The 24,588-nt window shown below is 38.2% G+C and overlaps 1 protein-coding gene across 1 annotated transcript in view; it reads left to right on the top strand.

Annotated features, from left to right (window-relative positions):
• The first annotated feature begins 424 nt into the window (after positions 1-424).
• The window catches only part of LOC142094559 (thyrotropin-releasing hormone receptor-like), an 89,883-nt gene continuing 65,719 nt past the window's right edge, over positions 425-24,588 (top strand). The window contains exons 1-2 of the mRNA XM_075176831.1: positions 425-638; positions 1,126-2,035. Of these exons, the coding sequence (XP_075032932.1) occupies positions 1,232-2,035 (804 nt within the window). The 5' untranslated portion in view covers positions 425-638; positions 1,126-1,231. The remainder of the gene's footprint in view (positions 639-1,125; positions 2,036-24,588) is intronic.

The following is a 24,588-nucleotide window of genomic DNA, read 5'->3' as shown; positions in this document are numbered from 1 at the left end:
TAAATAAATATACATACATACACAAAATTATTTGAATGTATATATAATATACAGTTTATATAATATATACATATATATATAGAGAGAGAGAGAGATACATTATATATACACAATATATATACACACACACACACACACACACACACACACACACACATATATATATATAGGTATATCATTGTTAAATTAGATATTGCAAGTTGAAAGGTAGAATTTCTAGTTCTGTAGAATTATACAGTATAGAATTACAATTCAGTGGTCTTAGATATCGTCATGGTTGGAACACCGGTTAAAAAGCGTTCTGCTATTCTGTGTTCGGCTTGTTAAATGAGATATGTTCTATTGGGGGGGGGGGGGGGGGGGGGGGGTAGTTGTGTTGAATTACTTTGCATGTCATTTAGTTCCACATTCAGTGAAAGGAACGGAGCACAGACGCGTCTGCGCTTTGGATGCTGTCTATGGTGCTGAAGCTGGACTGCACTCCCCTCTCAGTATATAGCAGAAGCAGAGGCTGCCTCCACGGGAGATTCCACGGAGAGACCCTGAGCAGCAGTTATTATTACACCACATTGCTGCCTTTCTGAGCTGGACTACACATCTCTCACGAAACAAACAGGACTGCAGCAGCACTTAAAATGGTAAATAAAACACTTCTGCTATGTATTTTCAGTTATAGTTTTAAATTTTGATGGTTTTACTGGTTATTTAGCAGCATTCAATTTAAATCATTAAATGTTTTAGGTTTTAATACACAATATTGCTTAATGTTTGTTTAACTATTTAACCATAACAGTTTAAGTAAAATAGACAAGTTTTTTTTTTAAAGACAATGCAGAAAGTTAAATGGTTGCTAAAGAAGAAATACAGGCACATGGCTTAAAAAATAAATTGTTGGTGGCAGCTTTCAAACTTTTAACTTTGTATGGAATTTGTAGATGTATTTTTTTATGTATTAAACTATGGATTTAAAATATATGCCAAGCATGTGCCAGATTTAAATATAAGGAATTAATGTATGGGTATAAAACAACACATACAAGTATGATTAATAATAACAAAAGAAAAAAAGTTTTGAATTATTTTAATTCATGCTTTTATAATTAAATAATATTTTTTTCTACACAGGGCATTTGGATTTGAATGAGGTGTGCTGCCCCATCCAGTATATTTGGTATCTTTTATTTGGTAACCTTTGTCTCAAAGTCCCAAAAATAGCAAGCAAAGTAGAAAGATGGATAATTATACGCTTTCTTTAGGTATGCATATGATGAATGAAACAGAGATTAACCAGACACTAGACAAAATGCCCCAGAATGCCCCAGAAATTCAAGTTGTTACCATTTTTCTTGTCCTTTTGATCTGCGGAGTTGGTATTGCTGGAAATATCATGGTAGTTTTAGTGGTCTTAAGAACCAAACACATGATGACCCCAACAAACTGTTACCTGGTGAGTTTGGCCATCGCTGATCTAATAGTGCTGCTGGCTGCAGGGCTACCCAATATTTCAGAAGTGGTTGCTTCTTGGGTTTATGGCTATGTTGGGTGTCTCTGCATCACCTATCTACAGTATCTTGGCATCAACATCTCAGCTTGTTCAATCACAGCCTTCACCATAGAGCGATACATAGCTATCTGTCACTCCATAAAAGCTCAGTTTATCTGTACTGTATCCAGAGCCAAGAAAATCATAGCCTTTGTTTGGATGTTCACCTCAGTTTACTGTGTCATGTGGTTCTTTTTGGTGGACACCACAGAAGTCAAGTTTGCTGATGGGGTCCAAGTCAACTGTGGCTACAGAGTGTCTAGAAACTTGTATACTCCCATCTACTTTTTGGACTTCACAATTTTTTATGTGATCCCATTAGTCCTGGCCACTGTTTTATATGGCTTGATAGCTCGGATATTGTTTATGAACCCATTACCATCTAACCCACAGGATCTTAGCAGGATGAGTTCAAAACACCATGGAAAGCCCTATAATTCCATAAAACTTTCATGTAAAGGCAACAAAAACACAGTGAGTTCAAGAAAACAAGTGAGTAGAATTTTAATTTTTATCCCTACCTTTAATTAACAGATTGTCGGACTACAAGTCCAGAGATGGTCAATGACATCTCTCCTGGAAGTTGTAGTTCAATAACAGCTGGAGGTCCACAGCTTGCTAGCCTGCCTAACAATATGTTTGCAAGTTGGTTGTTTGTAATTTATCCAGGTATTCATAATTCATACAGCATGTGATGAACTTTTTGTTGGTTTCAATCCACTCTCATCCTTTCAAAGAAAAAAAGATGACCTTACGTGCGTATCAATAATGTAGTACAAACATGTGCTTTATTGCAATGAAAATAATAATAAACCCAGCTCTCTTCAAAACAGGTACTCTAAACAAATGTAATCAAATACATGTACTGGCGTAACACTACAGCAAAGTAACAATGATGTTTATTTATCATAAGGCAACATCTGCTAGATGAGATCCAGGAAAGAGATTGAATACTAAACACAAATCAAGTAATTTTTCTTTTCCAGTAAAACCTGTGGATAAGAATTTCTATATGGAATGGCAACCCAGGGAGAAGAGGATGTTTATGGATTATAATAGGTTATTCAATTGTATGTTCCTAAAACCCTTCAGTGCACAACACCCTTTAGAGTTAGACGTTGGAGTGTCACATTATGCATGTTAAACTTTTGTCTCTGTAGTAGGGGCATAATGAGCAGTAAAAGATTGGTAAATGTGCTGCAGACTATAACCGAAATCAAAGTTATATAATGCTATTTATTTTTTTATACATGGAACATTCTCCCAGCAGAGGTAGAAGGCACTCATGCAGCTAAATAATTCCAAAATTCCTGGAGTAATAAGAGTATTAACTTTATAAATACAGGTTTACAGCCCACTAACCTGACCCCCCCCCCCCCCCCCCCCCCCACACACACAATATCCACCTTATAAAAGAACAAACAAAATGAAATAAAAAATTAAATAAATAAAAATAAAATGTCTATGCAATTAAATGGGTAGGTTAGATGGATCAATTGGATCTGCACACATATTCTGTGTTTCCAAATGGAAACCTTTGCTTTTGAAATGTAACCTTTTCAATGCTCTGCCCTGTGCTGTCTCTTGCAGTGAAGTGATCAAAGTGCATTTTAACAAGGGACCTTTAAATATAAACACAACTTGTTTTTTTGCAATGCTTTATCAATGAAAGATAATTGTAAATTACTGTTACAGCAAAACTGGCACCATGACAACAGGTCACCTGTTTTTTATTCAAGCTCCAACCTTGGCTAGTCAGAAAGCTGGCAACTACTATGCATTCTGGATTTGGTTTTTAAGTCATATATACATATGTATATATATGTATATATATATATTTATATATATATATATATATATATATATATATATATATATATATATATATATGTATATATCTATATCAGTATATTATTGTTTTACTTACGTACCCTTTTTATTTTAAATGTATTTTAATTACTTTACATGTAAAAGGGATTTTGCTAAATAATTAATTTTTGTAAAGAGTTTATACATTGGCATCCAGAGAGGGTAAGCAAGCACCTTGAAAAACACTGAGTGGACCATCCAGGAATACCAGTGGAAAGGCAAGGCAATTTGAGAAGCTCATCAGGTGTGCTTTTTAAATAACCTCCATGAACACCAGGGGGTAAATGTATCAAGCTGAGAGTTTGCCGGCGGGTTTGAAAAACCAATCAGATTCTAGCTATCATTTATTAAGTACATTCTACAAAATGATAGCTAAAATCTGATTGGTTGCTATAGGCAACATCTCCACTTTTCAAACTCGCCGGAAAACTCTCAGCTTGATACATTTACCCTCAGATGAGGTAAAGGCTCTTTACAATAAGAGCAGTGAGACTTCCACGAGAACTACTATTGGCAGATATTATAGATAGTTTCAAGAAAGAATTAGGCATTTCTATCATGAGTATAGGGAATAATTTTTTCCCCTTTTGCCAAAAGTTACTAATGGAGTTGTTTCCATCTTCCTGTGCATTAGCTGCCTAGGACCTCAGAATAAATGCACAGATGGCATTTAAGATGGATTATAGTGGTGATAGATGGGTGAAGTGTATGTCAGATAGAAGGTGGTTGCTAAAGTCAAGGCAGGAGATGAACGTGGATTAGCATTTTGGTAGAATCTTGAGTAAGGTAATGGTGTACTGCAAGATTTGCCATAAACTAATTATCAACTGAAAAAATATTGACTTTTTCATTTCCCTGCACTCTGGATTTTTAGAGTTTGCTTCCAGTATTCTGTAACCTGAGTTACAACTACACATTAAAAGTTTAATGTCATACAATAAAATATAGTCCTTTATATATAAAGGTCCTCATTTAGTGTTAGGGGGAAATACAGCTAAATGTGCAATTCTGCGCCTTGGCTAAACCATGTTGCACTACATTTGAAATGTGCAGACAGATTTTGAGTTGGAAGGGGGGCGTGTCCTAACTCAACTCTAAAAAAATAATGCTGCCCAGTATTTCTGTGTAATATGCAAAAGTAGGCAGCATATTACATTTGTTCCCCATTACAACATTATCCAGGAATAAATATGCACCCTTAGCTGGATATATTCTCCTAACTTTATATGATGCCCTGTGTCATTATTTTTTAGTGTGAAATAGTGTTTTATTGGCATTTCTTATGAAGATTCATGTGATATGTACTTAAATCATATTCTTGTATAATCGATTTTAACATGTCCCTTGTCGTAAGGCATACGATTTTAAGTTTATAACTAGGTACTGTGATATAACTAGGACGTTACAATAAATCCTCTATGTGGCTGGATTTTAAATCCAGCCATTAAGCACACTAGCAACTCAGGATTTACACGTAAACATAATTGACTAATCCCTTAGTTCCAGTCCATTACTGGGCTTTCAAGTGTGAACTGAGAAACATGATTCCTGCCAAGCCAGTTACTTACATGAGATACTGCTCCTGTCTGAATTAGGGAGACATTCCTTGTGGTTTACCATCAAACTGCTTACACCTTTCAGGGAGAGATAGGTACATGTCACAATATAGACATTTAAATTGAATCATTGTCATCTATTATGAGCAAATTAAACACATGTTCAGGCCACCTAGACTCATAATAGTACAGCTGGCCTTCTAGTACGTGACTGAACCGAAGCAAAATACTGTAGGTCTTGCACACACTCCCTACACTCTTCCTCCAAATCCTCAATTGCCCTTTTTTGTTAAATAAATCCAATTTCTGAACAATATGTTGATTGTTTCCATCTGATCATTTAATGAATCAACAAGAATAAATATGGGGATGCAACCAGATGATGTATTTATTTTGAGTCTAAAATATGTACATATATTTTTCATTTTATTCTTCTTTATTTCTAATAACATACTATAAAGGGCAGTATCATGCATAACTTGTTTTCAAAATATAACATACTAAAATAGAAAGTAATGAGGACTAAGCTCAAACAAGCTTACTATTAATTGGGTACTGTGCACATAAGACACAATATAAGAGGGAGGGGGTTCTCATGGGGGAGTGGAAGGGTAGGCAGTTTTAAAGAGGTGGGTCTTCAGGAATTGCTTGAAATCTATGAAGTGTGCAGGCAGTGGGTAAGATGTTTTACAAAATCCCTAGATATCAAGAAGACCAAGAAATCTTGGAGGCATGTGTGTGTTTATATATAGATATATACAATACAAGTTAACCCGTGCATGATACTCATGCATTCTAGTCAAATCAAGCTACTTAAGGTGTTAAAAAGGTTCTTGTCATGCATTTGGGGCTAGCCCAGGCCTCCTCAGGGGAAGAGCGTTACTTCCCGATGCAAGCGCGCTTTTTTAACGTGGTTTTGTCCACATGTCACCACCTCATCATTTTTCACCATCACCTCGTCCTTCATCTTTATCGCCACATCTATCCAGATGTCTATCCAGACACAGGGATCTCTCTCAGCGGTCCTGAGTATCACACTCCTCTCGCTGTCACCCCCGGCAACCACCAACCACTCCCCACTGTCACCCCCGGCAACCACCAACCACTCCCAACTGTCACTTCTCCTTCAAGAAATATATATATATTTTTTTAAAATCTTTATAAACACTTTTAACAATTAACAAATTAAATTAACAAATTAAAAACATCTTAGTATACCAAATTTCAGCCCTTTCTGAGTTTTTTTTTCCACACACACCAAGAATTTAGTAGGTCAGTGTATAACTCTGCCCAGCAGGTGGTGCTGCATCTTGGGTTTTTTTTTCCCACACACACACAGACTAACACACGCCACTAGGATTTTATAATATATATATATATATATATATATATATATATATATATATATATATATGGAAACCAGGCAAATTTAAAGCTTTACCGGTGCTATTAACAATCAAACAGTGAGAAAACATCAAACATATACTTAGGATAAATGTAGGCTGCTCCCAAATCAGTAGACACCTGTTTGCGAGTGTCACACCTAAGAATCAAAACACAAAAAGAAGACAGGTGCCACACGTAGTGTAATTCAATTTTCAAAGGTAAGTGTATACATCCACTAATATGATATGCCCGTACCAGAATAAAGCAGAATATCAGCTTATCAGAGGCTTATTGGCAATGTTCAGCAGGCTCCTCTTCCTAACTTCAAGAAGCGAAAGTGTACTGCAACTCAAAGAGAGGGACACAATAGTGTAATACAGTCTTGTTTACACTTACTAGGGAATGTATACACTTACCTGTGATAATTGAATTACACTATGTGTGGCGCCCCTCTTCTTTTTGTGTTTTGATAGATATATATATATATATATATATATATATACACACAAACACACACATACACATACATATATACATATATATATTTGTGTGTGTATATATATATATATATATATATATATATATATATATATATATATACACATACATACATATATTTATTTAAATATATGCAAAAATGGGCACACTCCCCTTAAATGTCTGGCTCCACTTCCAGCATTAAGTATTATACACGTGTATTTAGGCTTTGCGTACTTTTGAATTCATTGTGGCACAGATATCTAGATACTTGTGCTTTTGAAACCTTCTGTGATCTACTACATAAGATGCTGCAGGATATGTCCAATGCCTTCTAGAAGTAGGATTATAATAATGTGGATAAATTTACAAAAGAACACACATGAAAATAAAAAAAGTGTTAAATTAATGTCACCTGTTAGCAATAAAAGCATTAATGATTCTTTCCATGAAATACATTTATTAGAATATTGTTAATGTCCACTGATCATAAAATACATTTTTACAGATGTTTGTAACTGCAAACACATATTTTGCATATGAAACTACTGTGGCAAGAGCCCGCTACTGCAGAAGCACACGCAAACAACTTCTTCCTTTTTATGTAGTTTTATTGTCAGGATGGTAAATGTTTTGGAAGAATTTCAAATCATGTAAGTTAACCAAACTTAAACTATTGCTTTTCATACATAAGTCTTTACATTGAATCTAGGTGCGTTACTGCACAAATGTTTTACTCTATTTCCCTGCTGCCAGCTAAATGCCTCCTTTTGTTATACTACCAACACTATTGATCAGACTAGCCCTTTAGCTGGAGCAAAAGATACAGCAAAAAAACAAATAACTTTGAGATGCTAAGAGCTGAATTCCAATGTGACTGTTTGCGGTTGAGTTTGACACTCCCCTACTGTACATTGACTACGGCAAAACGACCCTTCCCCGCCCCGTTCATTCCCCGAAGTCATAGGCTGTAGTAAATATCCTTAGCATATGAAGACGTAGCGGATAGGCCTGCATTCACGGACGTATCTCCCAGATCCGTGCAGAGTGACTTTGCAGGTGATGCACTCAAAATTGACAGATACGTGCCTTGGTGAATCAGGCCCATGGTGTTGTTTTCAACTCTCCTTGAAGTACTGATGTTTTTCTTACACATAAAACAAACCGAAGTTGGTGCTGAAACAAAATGAACAAAATACCCAACTAGAACTGGGCTACAACGGGGCATAGGAGTGCTAATTGTAGTCATCACTGGTCCTACTGCCATAGTATGATCATTTTGTGCCTTGGATCACCAACCCCAGCATTGTGAGAGGCTGAGGGGAAAAAATATGCAGTTCCCAAACTGTGGTAACAGACTCTTCAAATCAGCTAGAATTGTTGATCATTACCATCCAGCTTTTACGCCTGACACTGCTAGGACACTGAAACATTGACGTTAAAGTGAACCCATCAACTGCACACAGTGAAGGCAGACTTTTTATGGGTTGAATCATTATTCATAAGGATGTAACTCATCAATTCATTAGGAGCTAGTGACATTATAGAAGTATTAGGCACTTCATGCCTTGGTTATGTCACTAGCGGCTAGAGAATTGATAAGCTGAAAAATTGTTTATCCCACAAAATGGTAGGGTCCATTCTGTGTAGGCGACCTGTCCACTTTAATCTAGAAGGTGTCAGGTAATAGACTACCATTCACTGCTCTCTGTGAGATACTCAATCCATTGGCTGCAGACTGAGATAAAAAATGAGACCTGTATTACTGTCTGTAGCACAGATAGCTTTGGCTGTATTAACTGCTGTGTTTATTTCTGGGCATCCAGCCAGGACCATAACTTATATGGCTCAAAAATACACACATTAGAAGCAAAATTCCTGGATCTTTCTTTGTATACTAGAGGCAGAGAGTTTATCTGTAGATACGAGAATATATTTCCAGTGGCTTACAGAGAGCATGGATATATCTAAAGGGGAACTCCACCTAATCTTGACCAGGTTGTCAGCATGGGTGTGCTGTTATAGTGCTAGTGTGGGGGAAATATTTGTAAAAACATTATGATTAGGTGGAGATACTCATAAAGTGCACATGGTCACTGTTGGTGCTTTATATTTATCTTACCATAAAGTTATGCATAGCTCCCAAATGTCCCTGAATATAACATTTGCTTTGTACACATAATTGTGGCTGCAGAAAGGTACATCATGGCCACTGGTAATTTTAAATGACAACACAATAAAAATTCTCAATGCCCCCCATGCAACGTGTCAATGTGACTTCTGTGGCTGTCATAATGCCGGGGGCCTGTGTTCTCTGTAGGGACAGAAAACAAGGCTGCTTTATATGTAGGCTGAACATGGAGCCATACTTTCCCTACCTTTATTCAGAAGCTTTTGTTGTAACAGTGCCCCATGTATGCAGTAATAGCTCCTCAAAGACTCAAAGACTTAAAGAGGCAATAAACAGTAACATTTAAGTTTTCATACACAAGCCATAAAGGTAAAATACAGTATCATTATACAGATCAGAAAGCTCATTTGAGTTACTGTGACTGCTGCGAATACTTCATCTCCTTTTTTTATATCTCCTTTTTCCTTTGGTTAGTACTACTAAGATAGAGATATCTGAGTTATAGGGGGCATAATAATCTGGGAATTAATTCAGAGATACATGGGAGTAACATTGGGGGGGCAGACTGAGTTTGAGGCAATTACTGCAGGGGAAGAGGATGACATGGGAATTATCAATACAGTGAGGGCTGGGGCTTGACTTTGGGGATAATCAATATGGGGTAATGGATGGTTGGATCAATACATCGGCATGACCCAGAGAATAACCAATGTATGCGGTCATAACCTGGGGGAAAATCAATACATGGGGGTATGACCTTTGGATAAACAGAGGGACATTAGTGTGGAGAAGCAATACATGGGAGTCATGATCCTAAAGAGAATCAATACGCAGGGGCGAAGCTTATGCCCCACAATGTGCCATGCAACACTGTGTGCTTTACCAATGCAGAAAATTGAATGTATATCTGCAACGAAGTGAAATAGGGCACAATGAACATATTATATTATTTCTGGTATATTATTCAGCTCAATAAGATACAGCTATTGATATAAATTAATGTCAAATAGTGTGTTTACTTATTATTTAAGGTTTAAAACCAGGAAATTAACCTGCCACTATCTTGCTACTAGCTTGTGATGTTTCAACCAATAGAAGACTACTACCACATGCATTAAGCTGTCGAGTCTTTTTCTGAGAGTTATTTCCAACCGGAAACCTCTGGTTGGAAATAATTGCTCCTCTTATTCAAAGCAAGTGAAATGTCTATTGAGAAAAGCCTGGCCATACAGTGCCCTCACTGGAAGTTCACTTGCATGAGGACTAGAGCATCCTAGGATTTACTTTGAAGTCAGAGATTGGGTATGAACACAACATGTTACAGTGACCAGGCAGTTGCAGTCCCATCAACACAGACTGCATGCATTTAGAGAATGTTAATTTGTGAGCTTTATAATAATTATTTGCAGTGCTGCATATTAGTTTGGGCTGTTTCACAATCATTTTGTGCTGCAATTTAATTTAGGTGGCTTTGCAGTAATTTGGAGTGTTTTGCATTGATTAGAGAGTCCTCTGTTTTACTTGGCAGTATTGTACATGAACACTGCATTTACATTAACATTGCATTGGGTGCTTAATGTTAAAGAAGAAGCAATATTATTATCTCATGATGTAATTTGGTGTGTGTACAGTAGCTTTGTTCCACTTGTTAATTTACCAAATTAATTTACAGGTAAATGGCAATAAAATCTGCTGAACGCCACAAGTTGCGCATGCAGCTGCACTATAACATCTCACGTGATTTACCATTTCATGTTTCTCAATTAATCTGCGAGCAGGGGAATACGTTTTTCATGACACTTGTCTTTAAATAGATCTTGATAAATATCCTGATCGGAAGCCCAAATGTTGATACCATTAAAAACTTTTGCAACGTGCTTAAGAAAACCGGTGCATTGCTGATCATATTCTTTGGATTTTATTTACTTTTGCTGACACAAATAAGCTAAGTGTAAACTGCATAATAGTGTCATGGCACTAAATTCGATTAACTTTGATTGGTACTAGTTGACTGTCTGTTATGAGCATAGATATGTCCAGACTAAGGGGGTTGTCAACTGCACGACAAATCTCCAACTCATCCCATAAATAAGAGGCTTCATAATTGGATGTCAGACACCCCATTGGGCTATTTATTACATTTTATTTAAACAATAAAATAAACAGTAAACACAACAGTTCATAATGACACATTTAAAACCATTGTAACGACAGCTCTGGAAGTGGCTCTCAGTCCACCATGGGACCTTGTCCACTATAAATATAACTATTAAGCATTACTACTCCTGTATGTACTCCATGGACAAAAAACAGAACTCCAAAACTATCCACTGATGTGAGCCCTTAACCTTGGGGGAATTTGCTCCTCACTAATAGACCCTTGGGAAATCCCATCTGTATCTAACTCACCAAATCTAACATCATCCACAGGCTTTCCTAACCATTCCTGCTCCTCTCTAAAATAAAATAAAATGAGAGATCAAATATGAACCTTAAAAGCAACTGTTTTGTTTAAACTATTATAAATATTTTTTGGGGTGTTTGTAGTCTATGGGGCATATTCAATTGTCCGCGTTACTCGCAAAAGTAACGCGGCTTGCGCACTATTACTGTTATTGCGGTAATAATGCACGTATTACTGTGCCTTTAACGCCGGCTTAGAATTAACATAATACCGGTAATACTCTTAACGCTGCGTTACTTTTGCGAGTAACACGGACAATTGAATATGCCCCCATGTTTTAAAACAAAACAAAAAACAAAACACCATTCTCAATAACTGGTATTGAATCTAATATTTTTGTTCTAGAGGGGACAAGGGCTCTAAGCTCAACATTATTGATTAAATAATCAAATATTACAGTTGGGAAATCCCATCTATATTTAACTCACCAAATCTAACATCACCCACAGGCTTTTCTAACCATTCCTGCTCCTCTCTAAACCTAGTCATGTTCTCTTCATTCCAGCTTTGCCGAACTGCCTGTGGCCTTTTAGTATCATCTGCATGAACAAAGATATTACTGTCACTAGAAGAAAAATTGCAGTAAAGGGAAAGTCTATATTCTTTGCATTCTAAAGAGCAGACAAGTTTATTTAGAAGCTTTTCCTTGGCTAATAATTGTTCCTGTATTCAACAGCAGATCAGTGACTTTATCATAATTATTACAGAGAAGAGCAAGGGATTATTGACTGGATGCCTCATGGTAGGTGGCTTCACAAACCTTGTTAGTGGGTAAAAAATTGATTATGTTGAAGCCACTGAGAGAAAATTATTAAGAGAGATGGAGCAATTTTCTGTGTTTTATTCCTCTGGAACTCCCATTGTTATCTTCTAATGACTGCCACTACATGCTGTTTATCAGAAATTGAGAGAAAGAGCTTACTCTTCAGAATATCTGCAGAGTGCAGTAGGTTAAAATTTGAGAGGTCACAGATTTGAAGGGAATGTGGCACCCAATTTGACAAGAGATGCTACCTACTAATCAACTGCATCATTGTGTACAAGGCATCAGGTAGAGTTGGATGCAGTTGACAGTGTCCCAGACTTTACTTAGTATTCTGAGCTGCACGTCGATGTGAGAAGATACATGCAGATCATAATAGTACACAGGTTGTGTACTTATTCCTAAGAACACAGAGCGTATGGCCAGTAAATATATATATATATATATTTTTAAAAAAACTGTCTTCCCTCCCAAATTAGATTATCTAGCCCTAGTGCTGCCAGCCTAGGCTGATACTGGCAAAATCAGGAGGTCGAAAAGTGTGAGGTCCCCCTGAATTTGCTAGTACCAGCAATATACTAGGCTTTACCCACCTGGGCTGGTGACACTATAGCAGGGAACCCGTAGTGTCGGGTCACCTTGCCATAGTCTGAAACCAGCCCTCCATAGGTCAGCATGGGGCTGGATTCCCTAGAGGGATCGGGCCTGCAAAAAAAAATGCCTCCACTTCCCCCCGAGATTTAACCAGTCCTATGATGCTGAAAAGCAGTAGGGCTATTCCTGCACCACTGGGTAGTTGGTGTGGGTTAATTTACTATAAATAGGCATTTTAAAGGATTTTATTCATGATGAAATAAAGTCCTAGCATGTCTGGGCCACCATTATTAGTCTGGTCAAATGTCACAGAAGAGCTTCAGTAGCACACATTGCTGAAAAAGTTAATGCTGGCTATGATAGAAAGGTGTTAGAACACACAGTACATCACAGCTTGTTGCACATGGGGCTGCATAATCATGAACTGGTCATGCCCATGCTGACCCCTGTCCACCAAAAGCACCTACAATGGGCACGTGATTGGCATAACTGAACCGTGGAAGAAGTAAGAAGGTGACCTGGTCTGATTAATCACATTTTATTTTACATCATGCGGATGGCCGGGTGTGTGTGCGTTGTTTACCTTGGGAAGAGATGGAAAGCTGGTAGAGCCAGTGTGAAGTTCTGGGCAATGTTCTCCAGGGAAACCTTGGGTCCTGGCATCCATATGAATGTTACTTTCACATGTACTACCTACCGAAACATTGTTGCAGACTAAGTAGACCCTTTCATGGCAATGGTATTCCCTGATGGCAGTGGTCTCTTTAAGCAGAATAATGCACCATGCCACACTGTTCAGGAATGGTTTGAGGAACATAAAAAAAAGTTGAAGCTGTTGACTTGGCCTCCAAACTACCCAGATCTCAATACAATTGAGCATCTGTGGGTTGTGCTGGAAAAACAAGTCTGAGCCATGGAGGCCCTATCTCACAACTTACAGGAACTGCTGTTAACATTTTGGTGCCAAATAACACAGGACAACTTCAGAGGCCTTGTGGAGTCCATGCCTCGATGTGTCAGAGCTATTTTGGCAGTATGAGGGGGACCTACACAATATTAAGCAGGTGGTTTAATGATGTGGCTTATATGTGTATATTTTATTGTGTGTGTATTGAAGTGGTGTCATGCATTTGCTGGGGGAGGTGATTTAAGCATAAAAAGGAAGAAGTTAAGTTAATGTTAGGTAGTAAGTAAGCTCTAGAGAGCTTGAGTGAAATACATCTGATGCAAGTGGCAAAGACGCTTGTCAGCACAGTTCGAGGGATTTTTTTGTTAAGGGTACTAAGCAGAAATCTAAGTCCCATTAGCATGAAGTGCCTTTGGTGACAGTGCTTTGTGTGAGCCAACATCCCAAGTCAGGAGACATGGGCTCTTATCGTCATTAAATCGAAAAAGAGCCACGCCATGTATTAGGAGATGCTACCAAGGACCTTGACATCACATACCCAGAGACACTAAACTGCCAACTTGAGGATGCTGTCGCTCAACTGTCTACCATCTACAGGATGCTGTTGCTCACCTGGCTATTGTGCATTTTATATTTGGAAACGTTCTGTTACTGTGCTGTGTTAAGCATGGTGTTGAATCTGCACCTGGTATTGGTCTGAATGACCTAAAGGACCCTGTATCCTCAAACCAACCATAAGTCTAATTGGCCTACTGGAACTTTTAAATTAACATATTGTCCCTGGAATGCAGAAGTTATGCATTGCTCATTACATAAGCTGCCATCAGTTCAGTGAGCTGTGCTGAAGATGTGTCCCATATTTCTTCCATGTAAGGTGGCTGTTGTGTAGTTGACTGTATGGTCTTATTTGGAGGTTGGGGCAGCTTAAGTGAATGTTCAAAAGTGAATATCCTCTTTAAACATTTAACTCCCCAGCAATGTTTCAAGAATTTGCACTTACACATAGGGTTAAAACTATAGCTATTACCGGGTGAGCGGTCCTGGCAATGCCAGTCTAACCGCTATGCCTACCCCCTTTGGTTCCTAGATCCAGAATTAAAAGCCTAAATGGGGCTTCATTGAACAAGTGCCAACCCACCACGCATGCATAGAAGTGTGGGGGATTATGGAGGAAAAGGAGATGTATCTCCATGCCTCCCAAAAATTGTGTTATGGGGCCTGGCAATTATGTGTTATGGCCCTGGTTACTTTAGGATCTCCCACTTCCTTCCTATGATATACCTTATCTCAATCCTGGGTGACAAATTCTGAGCAAGCTACAATAGATTCTTTTTATGTTGAAGTTTTTCTTTTTTGACTGCTCAGTAATATTTAGAAAGGTCAGCACTGTAGTGAAAACAGAGCATTCTGTGTCTGTGATTATCCAGTAGAAAAAAATGATCAACTGACATTTGGAACGTAACTTTAAAGTGCAGCTGTCGCAAAACAATATATTTTCTTTCATTCAGTGGTACATAAAACTGCCCATGCTAGCCAGGTTATTTTGTAATTTCTGTTGGACTGTATGTCACCTTCATATATATGCTATAAACTCCCCCCTAATGTAATTGGCACTGCATGCAAAATTGAGTCTGTAATTGTCCAGATAACATTCAGTTTAACTTTATAGATTCCTGAAAGAATGATGAAATAAAAATTCAGAGAAACATATTTTTCATCAAATAAAAAATTAAAAACAAATCAGCTTGACATACCAAATTATAAGTAGTTTGGCAGAAATTAATTGGAAACCATTAGCTCTTAAAGTGCTCTTGACTTACATAGTGGAGGCAGCCATTTTGCGTGCTGAGGATGCAGGAGAATGCAGTCTGTCAGTTCACTGGGAACCAGTCACTTCTTTGATGCACTTAGGGGGAATTCAATTGGCCACGTTACTTGAAAAAGTAACGTAATAACGGTAATAGTGCGTGTAAATACGTTATTGCGCTAGTTTTAACGCCGGCTTTTTGCTCACGTGCTCCCTGAGCAAAAATGTATTACCGTAATAGCTGTAATATGTTTAACGCGGCGGTACTTCAGGGGGAATTGAATGATTTTCTTGAGGCAATGTGAATAAAGCAATGGTTCCCAGTGATAGGCTGCATTCTTATGAATATTGGCTTCAATGCCTCTATACAGGTAACACAGTCTTCAAACTTCTGCATATTTGTTCATTTATATCTAGAAATGTAATAAACAGTAGCTGCCACTTTCAGATCAACCTGCTGAATGTATAGAGTATGGCATATTAACGGGTAAGAGGATTGTTTTTGCTTAGTGAACCTACATACATTTATATATTGTTAAATGTTGATGTACTTGGCATGCAAAATTATGTATGGTTTGTAAAGCATGAACTGGAAGCAATGCGCCTTAAAATGCACCTGTTATCTAAATACACAATTTAGCAAAATTTTGTGGGCTGAATCAATATTACAGTATGAGTAATTAATTCACCAGGTCCCTTAGTGATATCATTGTGATGTGATTGGCTGGATTCTTAAGAATATGTGTTAAATTCACAAAATGACTACATCTCCTCTATACAGATGATATTTGCAATTGTAGGCAGTTTTTGGCAAGGGTGTTTAATATACTATAGAAGAGGGTACATTTCCATATCTTTAATTAGTTAGCACAACACCTAGATTTTTCTACTCATTTCCTTAACTAAATCATTCTAAAAATTGGTAATATAGATATTGGGGTGTATTTAATAAGCGGTGAAGACCCAAAATGTCAGCATAGATGCCGGGAATAGGCTCTTTCACCGCTTTTTGTTATTTATCAAAGGGTAGAAATCAGAGATTTCTCCTCCATTAACTTAATTATCGGGGCTTATCACTGTCCTCATAGAGGGAGACTCTATGGGGACAGCAGCACTTGTTAATTTATTTTCACAGCAAAGTAACAACATCTCAGGATTGTGTCACTGGTAATTTCCAATGGGCAATGGGATCTAGCTAAAGCCTTTCTGGCTTTGCTGGATCCCTCATGGGGGAAGGAATATATGCATGAACACAGCACTTTTACATTCCCTGGTAGATTTAGGATACCAGTGAAGAGGGAAAAAACTTCATTTAGTAGGAGGGTGGGTCAATGCCAGGGCTCCCAGAACAGCACCAGCGTAGTAAATTGCAGCAATGCTTCTTTATGTAATGTTTACGCTAGGGTCATAAATAGACCCCTTTGTTTCTAAGAAAAGTGGTGCAGATAATCTACATGATGCAGTATACATTTGGAATAAGCACATTGAGATATAATCATGAAATATTACTTTTAATTACAGACGGCAGCTAGGTGTCTGATCATTCTACAAACCTGTGGCTGGGGTCTTGTTTGTATTCAGCTTTCACATAGGAACATAATTGTCTTTCCCCATATCTGTACCACATCAAATTAACACCAGACATTTATTAATAGGGGGAAGTTAAGCTGTCATAATATCAGGGATGTAGACAAGACAGGATCCAGATTAATGTGTAGTTCTATTAGTTGTGCCGCATGAAATCTATTCAAAGCCACTGACCTTATCAGCATACACATATAGCAACTTGCATTGTAAGGAAACAGTGCCAGTGAACCAAAAGTACACATGACATTTAGCAAGGAGATAATTTTGTTTGTGTATCTTAATTAAACATATGATCACCAATATATGCTGTATATTACATACTGAGTGTGAATATGGGAATTCCACAAAGGTATTTATTACTCGCATAGTGATAAAGGGAATAAGAACCACTTTTCTGAATTTACTCCTGGTATTGAGTCTGAATTTTGATGTTCCCCCATTCTGGAATGATTTAATGAATGGATTACCCTTTTTTTGCTTATATTTGTATATATTTATATTCCTTAAACACTTTAATAAGAGTTTTGCAGGAATTTATCATCAATTAAATCTGTAAAACCAGCTAAGTACTTAGTATGAGCAATCAGAAGGGCAAAGCTAGTATGGATAATGCTCACATGGATGAGAATTATTACTATTACTATTATTATTATTATTATTATTATTATTATTATTATTATTATTATTATTATTATAAGACACCACAGTGCTCTGAAATGTTGAATATTGCAAACAAAAACAGCATACATAAACCATGATAATACAAGTTGGACAAATTAAGTACAGATGAGAAATAAGTGGCCTGGCAGGTCCTGCCTGTGAGCGCTTACAATCTAGTGTGAAAAGGGCAAAGTTGAGACAAGAGAAACAAGAGTGAAGATTGGGACAACAGCAATGGTGTACTAGTATGAGCTATATAGGTGGCATTAGATTAGAGGTGGGTTATCAAAGAATGTTTAAGATTTGAAGGTTGAGGGAGAGTCTGATCAGACATGGTAAGGAATACCATAGGTGAATAGTAGCATGGGAGAAGTTTTAGGTGGGAGTGAGGGTAGTTATGAGAGAGATGTTGAGGTCAGGTCATCAGCATATCTATGAGGACATGATGCAGAGTATTTTGTGATAAGGGTTGAGCTGTGTGAAGGGATGTTGTTATTGATTCCTTTGTAGGTTAGTAATTTGAATTGGATTCTAGAGGTTTTAAGGAGTCAGGGTAGGCATTTGCAGAGTGGTACAGGTAATGTGGAGCAGTGAAAGTGGAAGATCAGTCATGCTGCTTCATTTAGGTCAGATTGAAGGGGGTCAGGGAACGTGTAAGGGGATTGCCAAGTAGGAGGAGGTTGCAGTAGTTGAGGTAAGAGATGAGATAATGAAAAATATGTTGGGTACATTTTGACTAAGAAAAGGGTGGATTCTAGGAATATTTTGAAAATGGACAGAACTGCAAGAAAGAATGTTAGGGTTGAAGAGGGAGAAAACAACAAGGCAAGGAACTTGTGAGACTGAGGAAATTGTGTTGAGGTTTATGGTAAGAGAGATCTAAGGGGAGGTGATAAGCTCTATTTTGGACACAAACTTTATGTAGTCAGTGTAGATGTTGTTCTGGATGTCAAATAAGCAAATTAGTCCATAAAGAGAAGAGGTGTACAGTGAGAAAAGCAGAGAGCCTGAGAACGGAGCATTGTGGGACCTCATCAGGTATTGGGTGTGGTGTGGGAATGTGCCAATATGCCAGAGGTACAGATGTTGATGGAAAGGTTGGATAGGTAGGAAGTGAACTATGGAAGAAAATGTCTGAAGAAAAGCGTGATCAACAATGTCTAAACTGGGTGAGAGATCCAGGAGGATGAGTATCAAGAATCGGCCCTTTGACTTTGCTGTATGTAGATTGTTGATGACCTTTATGATGGCTATCTCAATGGAATTTTGGGGGCGGAAGCTTGATTGCAGAGTGTTGAACAGGGAGGGAGAGAAAGAGAGACAAAATTAGGACAGTAGTTGGAAAGAAACGTGGGTCAAGAGATGGTCTGGTTAGGATTGGTGAGATGATTGTGTATTTAAAGCAGGATTGAAATGTGCCAGTGCAGAGAGACAGATTGAAGATGTGAGCTAAAGTTGGCATTGCAGTAGGTGGGGGGGGGGGGGGGCAGGGAATGGAGAATTTGAGAGGGAATACTTTGAAGGGGTTGATTGCAGGGTGAAAAGATGAGATAAGTGCAGGGGCTTTTTCTTCAGTAATGCAAACTGTGGGTGGATTGTAGTAGGTGGGTGGGGCATGCAGTGAGAAGAAGATAGTGGGAAGGAACAGTTGATACAGCTAATGCTGAGCAGTGATGGAGGTGGAGGCTCCTTTCCACCCTCCCAGCCATAATAGTGTCATATGAAACCTCCGCCACTTGGACATGTGGTTTGGGGCACTGTGAATTAGCGTCATTTTCTTAGTTTTTCTTCAAATATTGAAGTTCATTTAACTTCCTTTTTTGTAATTTTTCGGTACATTTTTAATTCGAATAAGGATGAGGTTGTATTAGAGCCACCATGACCTTCAACCACGTGTTCCTTAAACTCCTGTTGACAGTGACCACAAAGAAGCAGGTCAGGCAGCTGGAGAACCACAACCGTCTTCTTACACCACCATCAGCAGTGCTAGAGCAGCATCTAGTGTAAACAGCAACATGTTCTGAATGAATCCATTCTGCCACATGTGTACTCGAGTTCCGATGCTGGAGTTTCAACATCATCTTCAAGGACTTCTTTGTGCATTTAAAGGTGTTGCTTTTGAAAATCTGCTATCCCCCATTGTGTGTTGTTTGAAGGGCCTGCTGTGGAGGACATGGGGATGTTGGGAGGAGAGGATAAAAATGTGGGGGTCTCACATACAAAAATGCACAGACAAACTTTTGTAAGTATATCTGCACTTATTTTTATTATGATTCTTAGACAGTTGAGGGGGTGAATTTAGGGGTTATCCATTATTGGTTAATTTTATGAATACCAGCATGTCCAAATTTTTGGCTGGTAATTGATTGGTTTTTCTGACTATTCCTACAGCAGCACTAAAATCACATTCACTAAATGTACTGTGAATATGTTCATAGCCATCGAACCGGTGAAATTTGAAAAGAATTTCTAACTGGATATAAAGTTTAAACCATATCTTTTTATAACCACCAAACGTACATTTTCTCTGACACTTCTTTTTCTACCTCTATGAATGACTTAAGTGTTTGTGTGTTTCCTAGCAATGCAGAAGCAGACTCTCTTTCTGATATGGCAAACATTTCCCCCATTTTACACTTGTAGCATGGATCAAACAGGATTTTGATTAAATGATAATGATCATTTCTACATGCTTGTCACTTTCAATGCATAATCATATCAGCATTATGTGTGCCATGACTGCTAATTCATCAGCACTGCTTACAATGTGATCTTCCATTTGTGCACCATGCTCGGTAATGATCAGTTCTTGAGTCACGTACTCAATACTAATCTGACCAGTGCCAACATATTTATTGTTTGCCAATTCATCTTAGCTTTGGTATGGAGAGGGCAGCAGTATATCCTGCTGCATAAAATGTCATGACTGCTCTACCAACAAAAGAAAAGGAATGGTCAAAATGTTGCCAGTGCCACTATCATATCTGCTAACATCAAAGGTATACAGCTACTTACTCATGTCCTCCAAAAATTACAATTGTCTTGGGTGAAAAAAGATTTTCCCTTCAACTTTTGGATGTGTCATAACATAATCATTCATGATTTTTGTTTGCACGTGTAGTCTCTCAAGCATAGCCATGGTAGAGTTCCATCGTTGGAAACTCACATATGAGTTGAAAATATTAGCCGAATGCCAAATTGTTCTGTTGTTTATATTGTGGTAAGATCATGCTTTGCGTAATATGCTCTGTTAAAATGGGAACATAGAACATTTCCACTACTCTTTTGGTGAAGACATTTCTATTAAATTTTCTCTAAAACTCAGACACTCCAGTTTTAGCATATGACTTATTGCTGTCAAATCTTTGTCTGAGGAAGACTTCCCTCCTACACTTTGTTAAACCCTGTATATATTTGAAAGCTTCTATTATATCCACTTCTCACGTCTTCAAGCGAGAAGGGGATACAAGCTACACATGTTTCAATCATTTAATCTTTCCTGGTAAGTTTTGTGATTTATTCCACCCACAGATCCTAATCCAGGGCCTAATTAGAGGATTTTTTTTCCAAATGCTGGATTTCAGAATAAAGCAAAAAGAAAATTAGATAGTCACAATGAGCCTATAACAGATATTTTCACCACCAGATCATGCCTGACATCTCTTGAATTGATACAACTCTCAAAATAGAGGTTCCATTTACACCAGGGGGTAAATGAATTAAGCAAACTTGCTGGATTTTGCCTTTAATAAAATTGCTGTTTTAAATATGATGATCACAATCGCCGAATATACCCGATTTGATGGATCTGCTGCTTAAAGCATTTACCCCCAGGTATCTTTGCATACCAAATGATTATCACTTCATTAATTTCATCAATCAAGATCTGTCTGCTGGGAGGTGCACCACTGTATACTTAGTAATTCAATTCAGCAACCAAGAACGAAAAAAAGAGTATGGCCCCAGCGATGTTGTTCTCCTGGTGGAGCAGATCCTCATAGGGGGCCATGCGTCTCAGCAAGTCCATCTCTGTAGCAGTAGCACCCACTATTGATACACCCTTGTCACTGTCATCAGATTCTAGTAATCATTTATTTTGTACATTCTACAAAATAATAGCTAGAATCTGATTGGTTACTATAGGCAACATCTCCAATTTTCAAACCTGCCAGAAACTCGCAGCTTGATAAATTTACCCCATAGTGTCCTCAAAGTCTGCAAAGATGTGACTGCCAGTCCAAAATATAATTTCACTTTTGAGTGGGTTCTATTCTTCTAATAGTCATTCTCTAGAACTCATAGTCAACTTCATATTGTGGCTTTTCAATGCAATAAAACGTCTCTAGATTGACTAGTATTAGTGACAGATACAGCAAAATATTGCTGGGGTTGTTTGCACTTGTCAATATTTTATAAAAAAATACACCTGATAAGATCGCAAGCAATGTATCATCTTGGTATTTGATCACCTACATGAATGCCATGGCTCACATCATAAATCACAATCACATATCACATATACTAGCATCCAGCATTCACAGACACATACTGTTATAATAATCCAGGACAATGAGAGAGACTGTAAACTCCTATTTTAGAGCTACAGATATAAGGCATTTGTTGTGTTGTCGATGGGCTTCTTAATATTCAAAATACTGTGACTGTCCCAATTCTACAGGGGAAATAAAACATTTGGCAAATCTAGACTGATTCACAAATGAATACGCAAATCATTGAAATGCATCTGAATTTCAGAATCAATTTGCCCACCTCTATCTATCATGTCTAAACCCCTGAACAGAATCCATTGCAATTTGAACTATGAATTTGGGATTCATGAGAAGGTTAAATTATGGGAAAACAAGTATTGTGAGATAAAGATTTTGGGTAGGAAAAGGAGACACTTGGGAACATTTTCTTTATCCTCCCTACCCTCCTACATCCCAGTCTGTGTTGTATGATAACAGCTGTTGATGAACATTTTTCTTATTTTCTCAATATTATGTAACTACAATTACTAAGCAGCAGCAAAAGCAACATCATTTGATGTGAGACTGTGGCTGAATTTCATGAATAAATTGTGTTTGCCTGGGGCCAGATGTGTTTTAACTATTAGTGCATTTTCCTAAAGGGCTCCTTGATGACCTGGGTTTCACTGCAGAGGAATAAGGAAATTGTTTAATCCGAACACATGGTTTAGCGTATGGAGTGTGTTAAGTGGAGCGTTTCAGGCTGGGTATATCAAAAGATATGCAGATATACGGTATCATTTTATTATGCATTTTATCATAAAACAAATTTAAGTACATACAAACACATGGTTTAAAACAGTCAGAAAATGCACAGTCATGGCCAAAAGTTTTGAGAATGACACACATATTATTCATACTTTCCAACTCTCCCGGAATATCTGGGAGACTCCCAAAATCTGGGTCAGTCTCCCGGACTCCCGGGAGAGAAGACAATTCTCCCGATTCCCAACAGGCTGTGGAGAAGTAAATGGAGGGGGTGGGGTTTATTGGCGTCATGGACGCATCATTGTGGCCCCGCCCCCTAGTTTTATTGGTCGAAACGAGTTGTGACCGCATTGGGGGCGGGGCTAACAGCACGATTCTTCGAGCCTCACCCCCACACACCCACCTGCCCCTCGGACCTCCCGGGACACGAGCTGAAAATGTTAGCATATATGATATTATTTTTCACAAAGTCTGCTGCCTCAGTTTTTATGATGCCAATTTGCATAGACTCCAGATTGTTATGAAGAGTGATCAGATGAATTGCAATTAATTTCAAAGTCCCTCTTGCCATGACAATGAACTTTATCCCAATAGCAACATTTCCACTGCATTTCAGTCCTGCCACAAAATGCCTGGCTGACATGAGGTCAGTGATTCTCTCTTTAACACAGGTGAGAGTGTTGACGAAGACAAGGCTGGAAATCACTCGGTCATGCTGATGGAGTTAAAATAACAGACTGGAAGCTTTAAAAGAAAGGTGGTACTTTAAATGATTGTTCTTCCTCTGTTAACCATGGTTATCTGCAAGGAAACATGTGCAGTCATCATTACTTTGCACAAAAATGGCTTCACAGGCAAGGATATTGCACCAAAATCTAGTAAGATTGCACCGAAATCAACCAATAATCGGATCATCAAGAACTTCAAGGAGAGAGGTTCAACAGTTGTGAAGAAGGCTTCAGGATGCTCAAGAACGTCCAGCAAGCTTGCTCAGGAATGGCAGCAGGCGGTGTGAGTGCAACTGCATGCACAGTGAGGCGAAAACTTTTGGAGGATGGCCTGGTGTCAAGAAGGCAAAACATCAGGGACAGACTGATATTCTGCAAAAGATACAGGGATTGGACTGCTGAGGACTGTGGTAAAGTAATTTTCTCTGATCAATACCCTTTCAGATTGGGGCATCTGGAAAAACGCTTGTCTGGAGAAGGAATGATGAGCGCTATCATCAGTCCTGTGTCATGCCAACAGTAAAACAACTTGAGACCATTCATGTGTGGGGGTTGCTTCTCAGCCAAGGGAGTGGGATCACTCCCTTGGCTGAGAATTATGCCTAAGAACACAGCCATGAATAAAGAACGGTACCAAAACATCCTCCAAGAGCAACTTCTCCCAACCATCCAGTTTAGTCACGAACAATGCCTTTTTCAGCATGATGGAGCACCTTGCCATAAGGCAAAAGTGATAACTAAGTGGCTCGAGGATCAAAACATTACAATTTTGGGTCCATGGCCAGGAAACTCCCCAGACCTTAATCTTATTGAGAACTTGTGGTCAATCCTAAAGGAGCGTGTGGACAAACAAAAAGCCACAAATTCTGACAAACTCCA

This window comes from Mixophyes fleayi, chromosome 6 (assembly GCF_038048845.1).
Source record: "Mixophyes fleayi isolate aMixFle1 chromosome 6, aMixFle1.hap1, whole genome shotgun sequence".
In the NCBI taxonomy this organism is placed as follows: domain Eukaryota; kingdom Metazoa; phylum Chordata; class Amphibia; order Anura; family Limnodynastidae; genus Mixophyes; species Mixophyes fleayi.
Note: the sequence above shows the minus strand (reverse complement) of the source record. Positions and strands in the feature narration are given on the sequence as shown.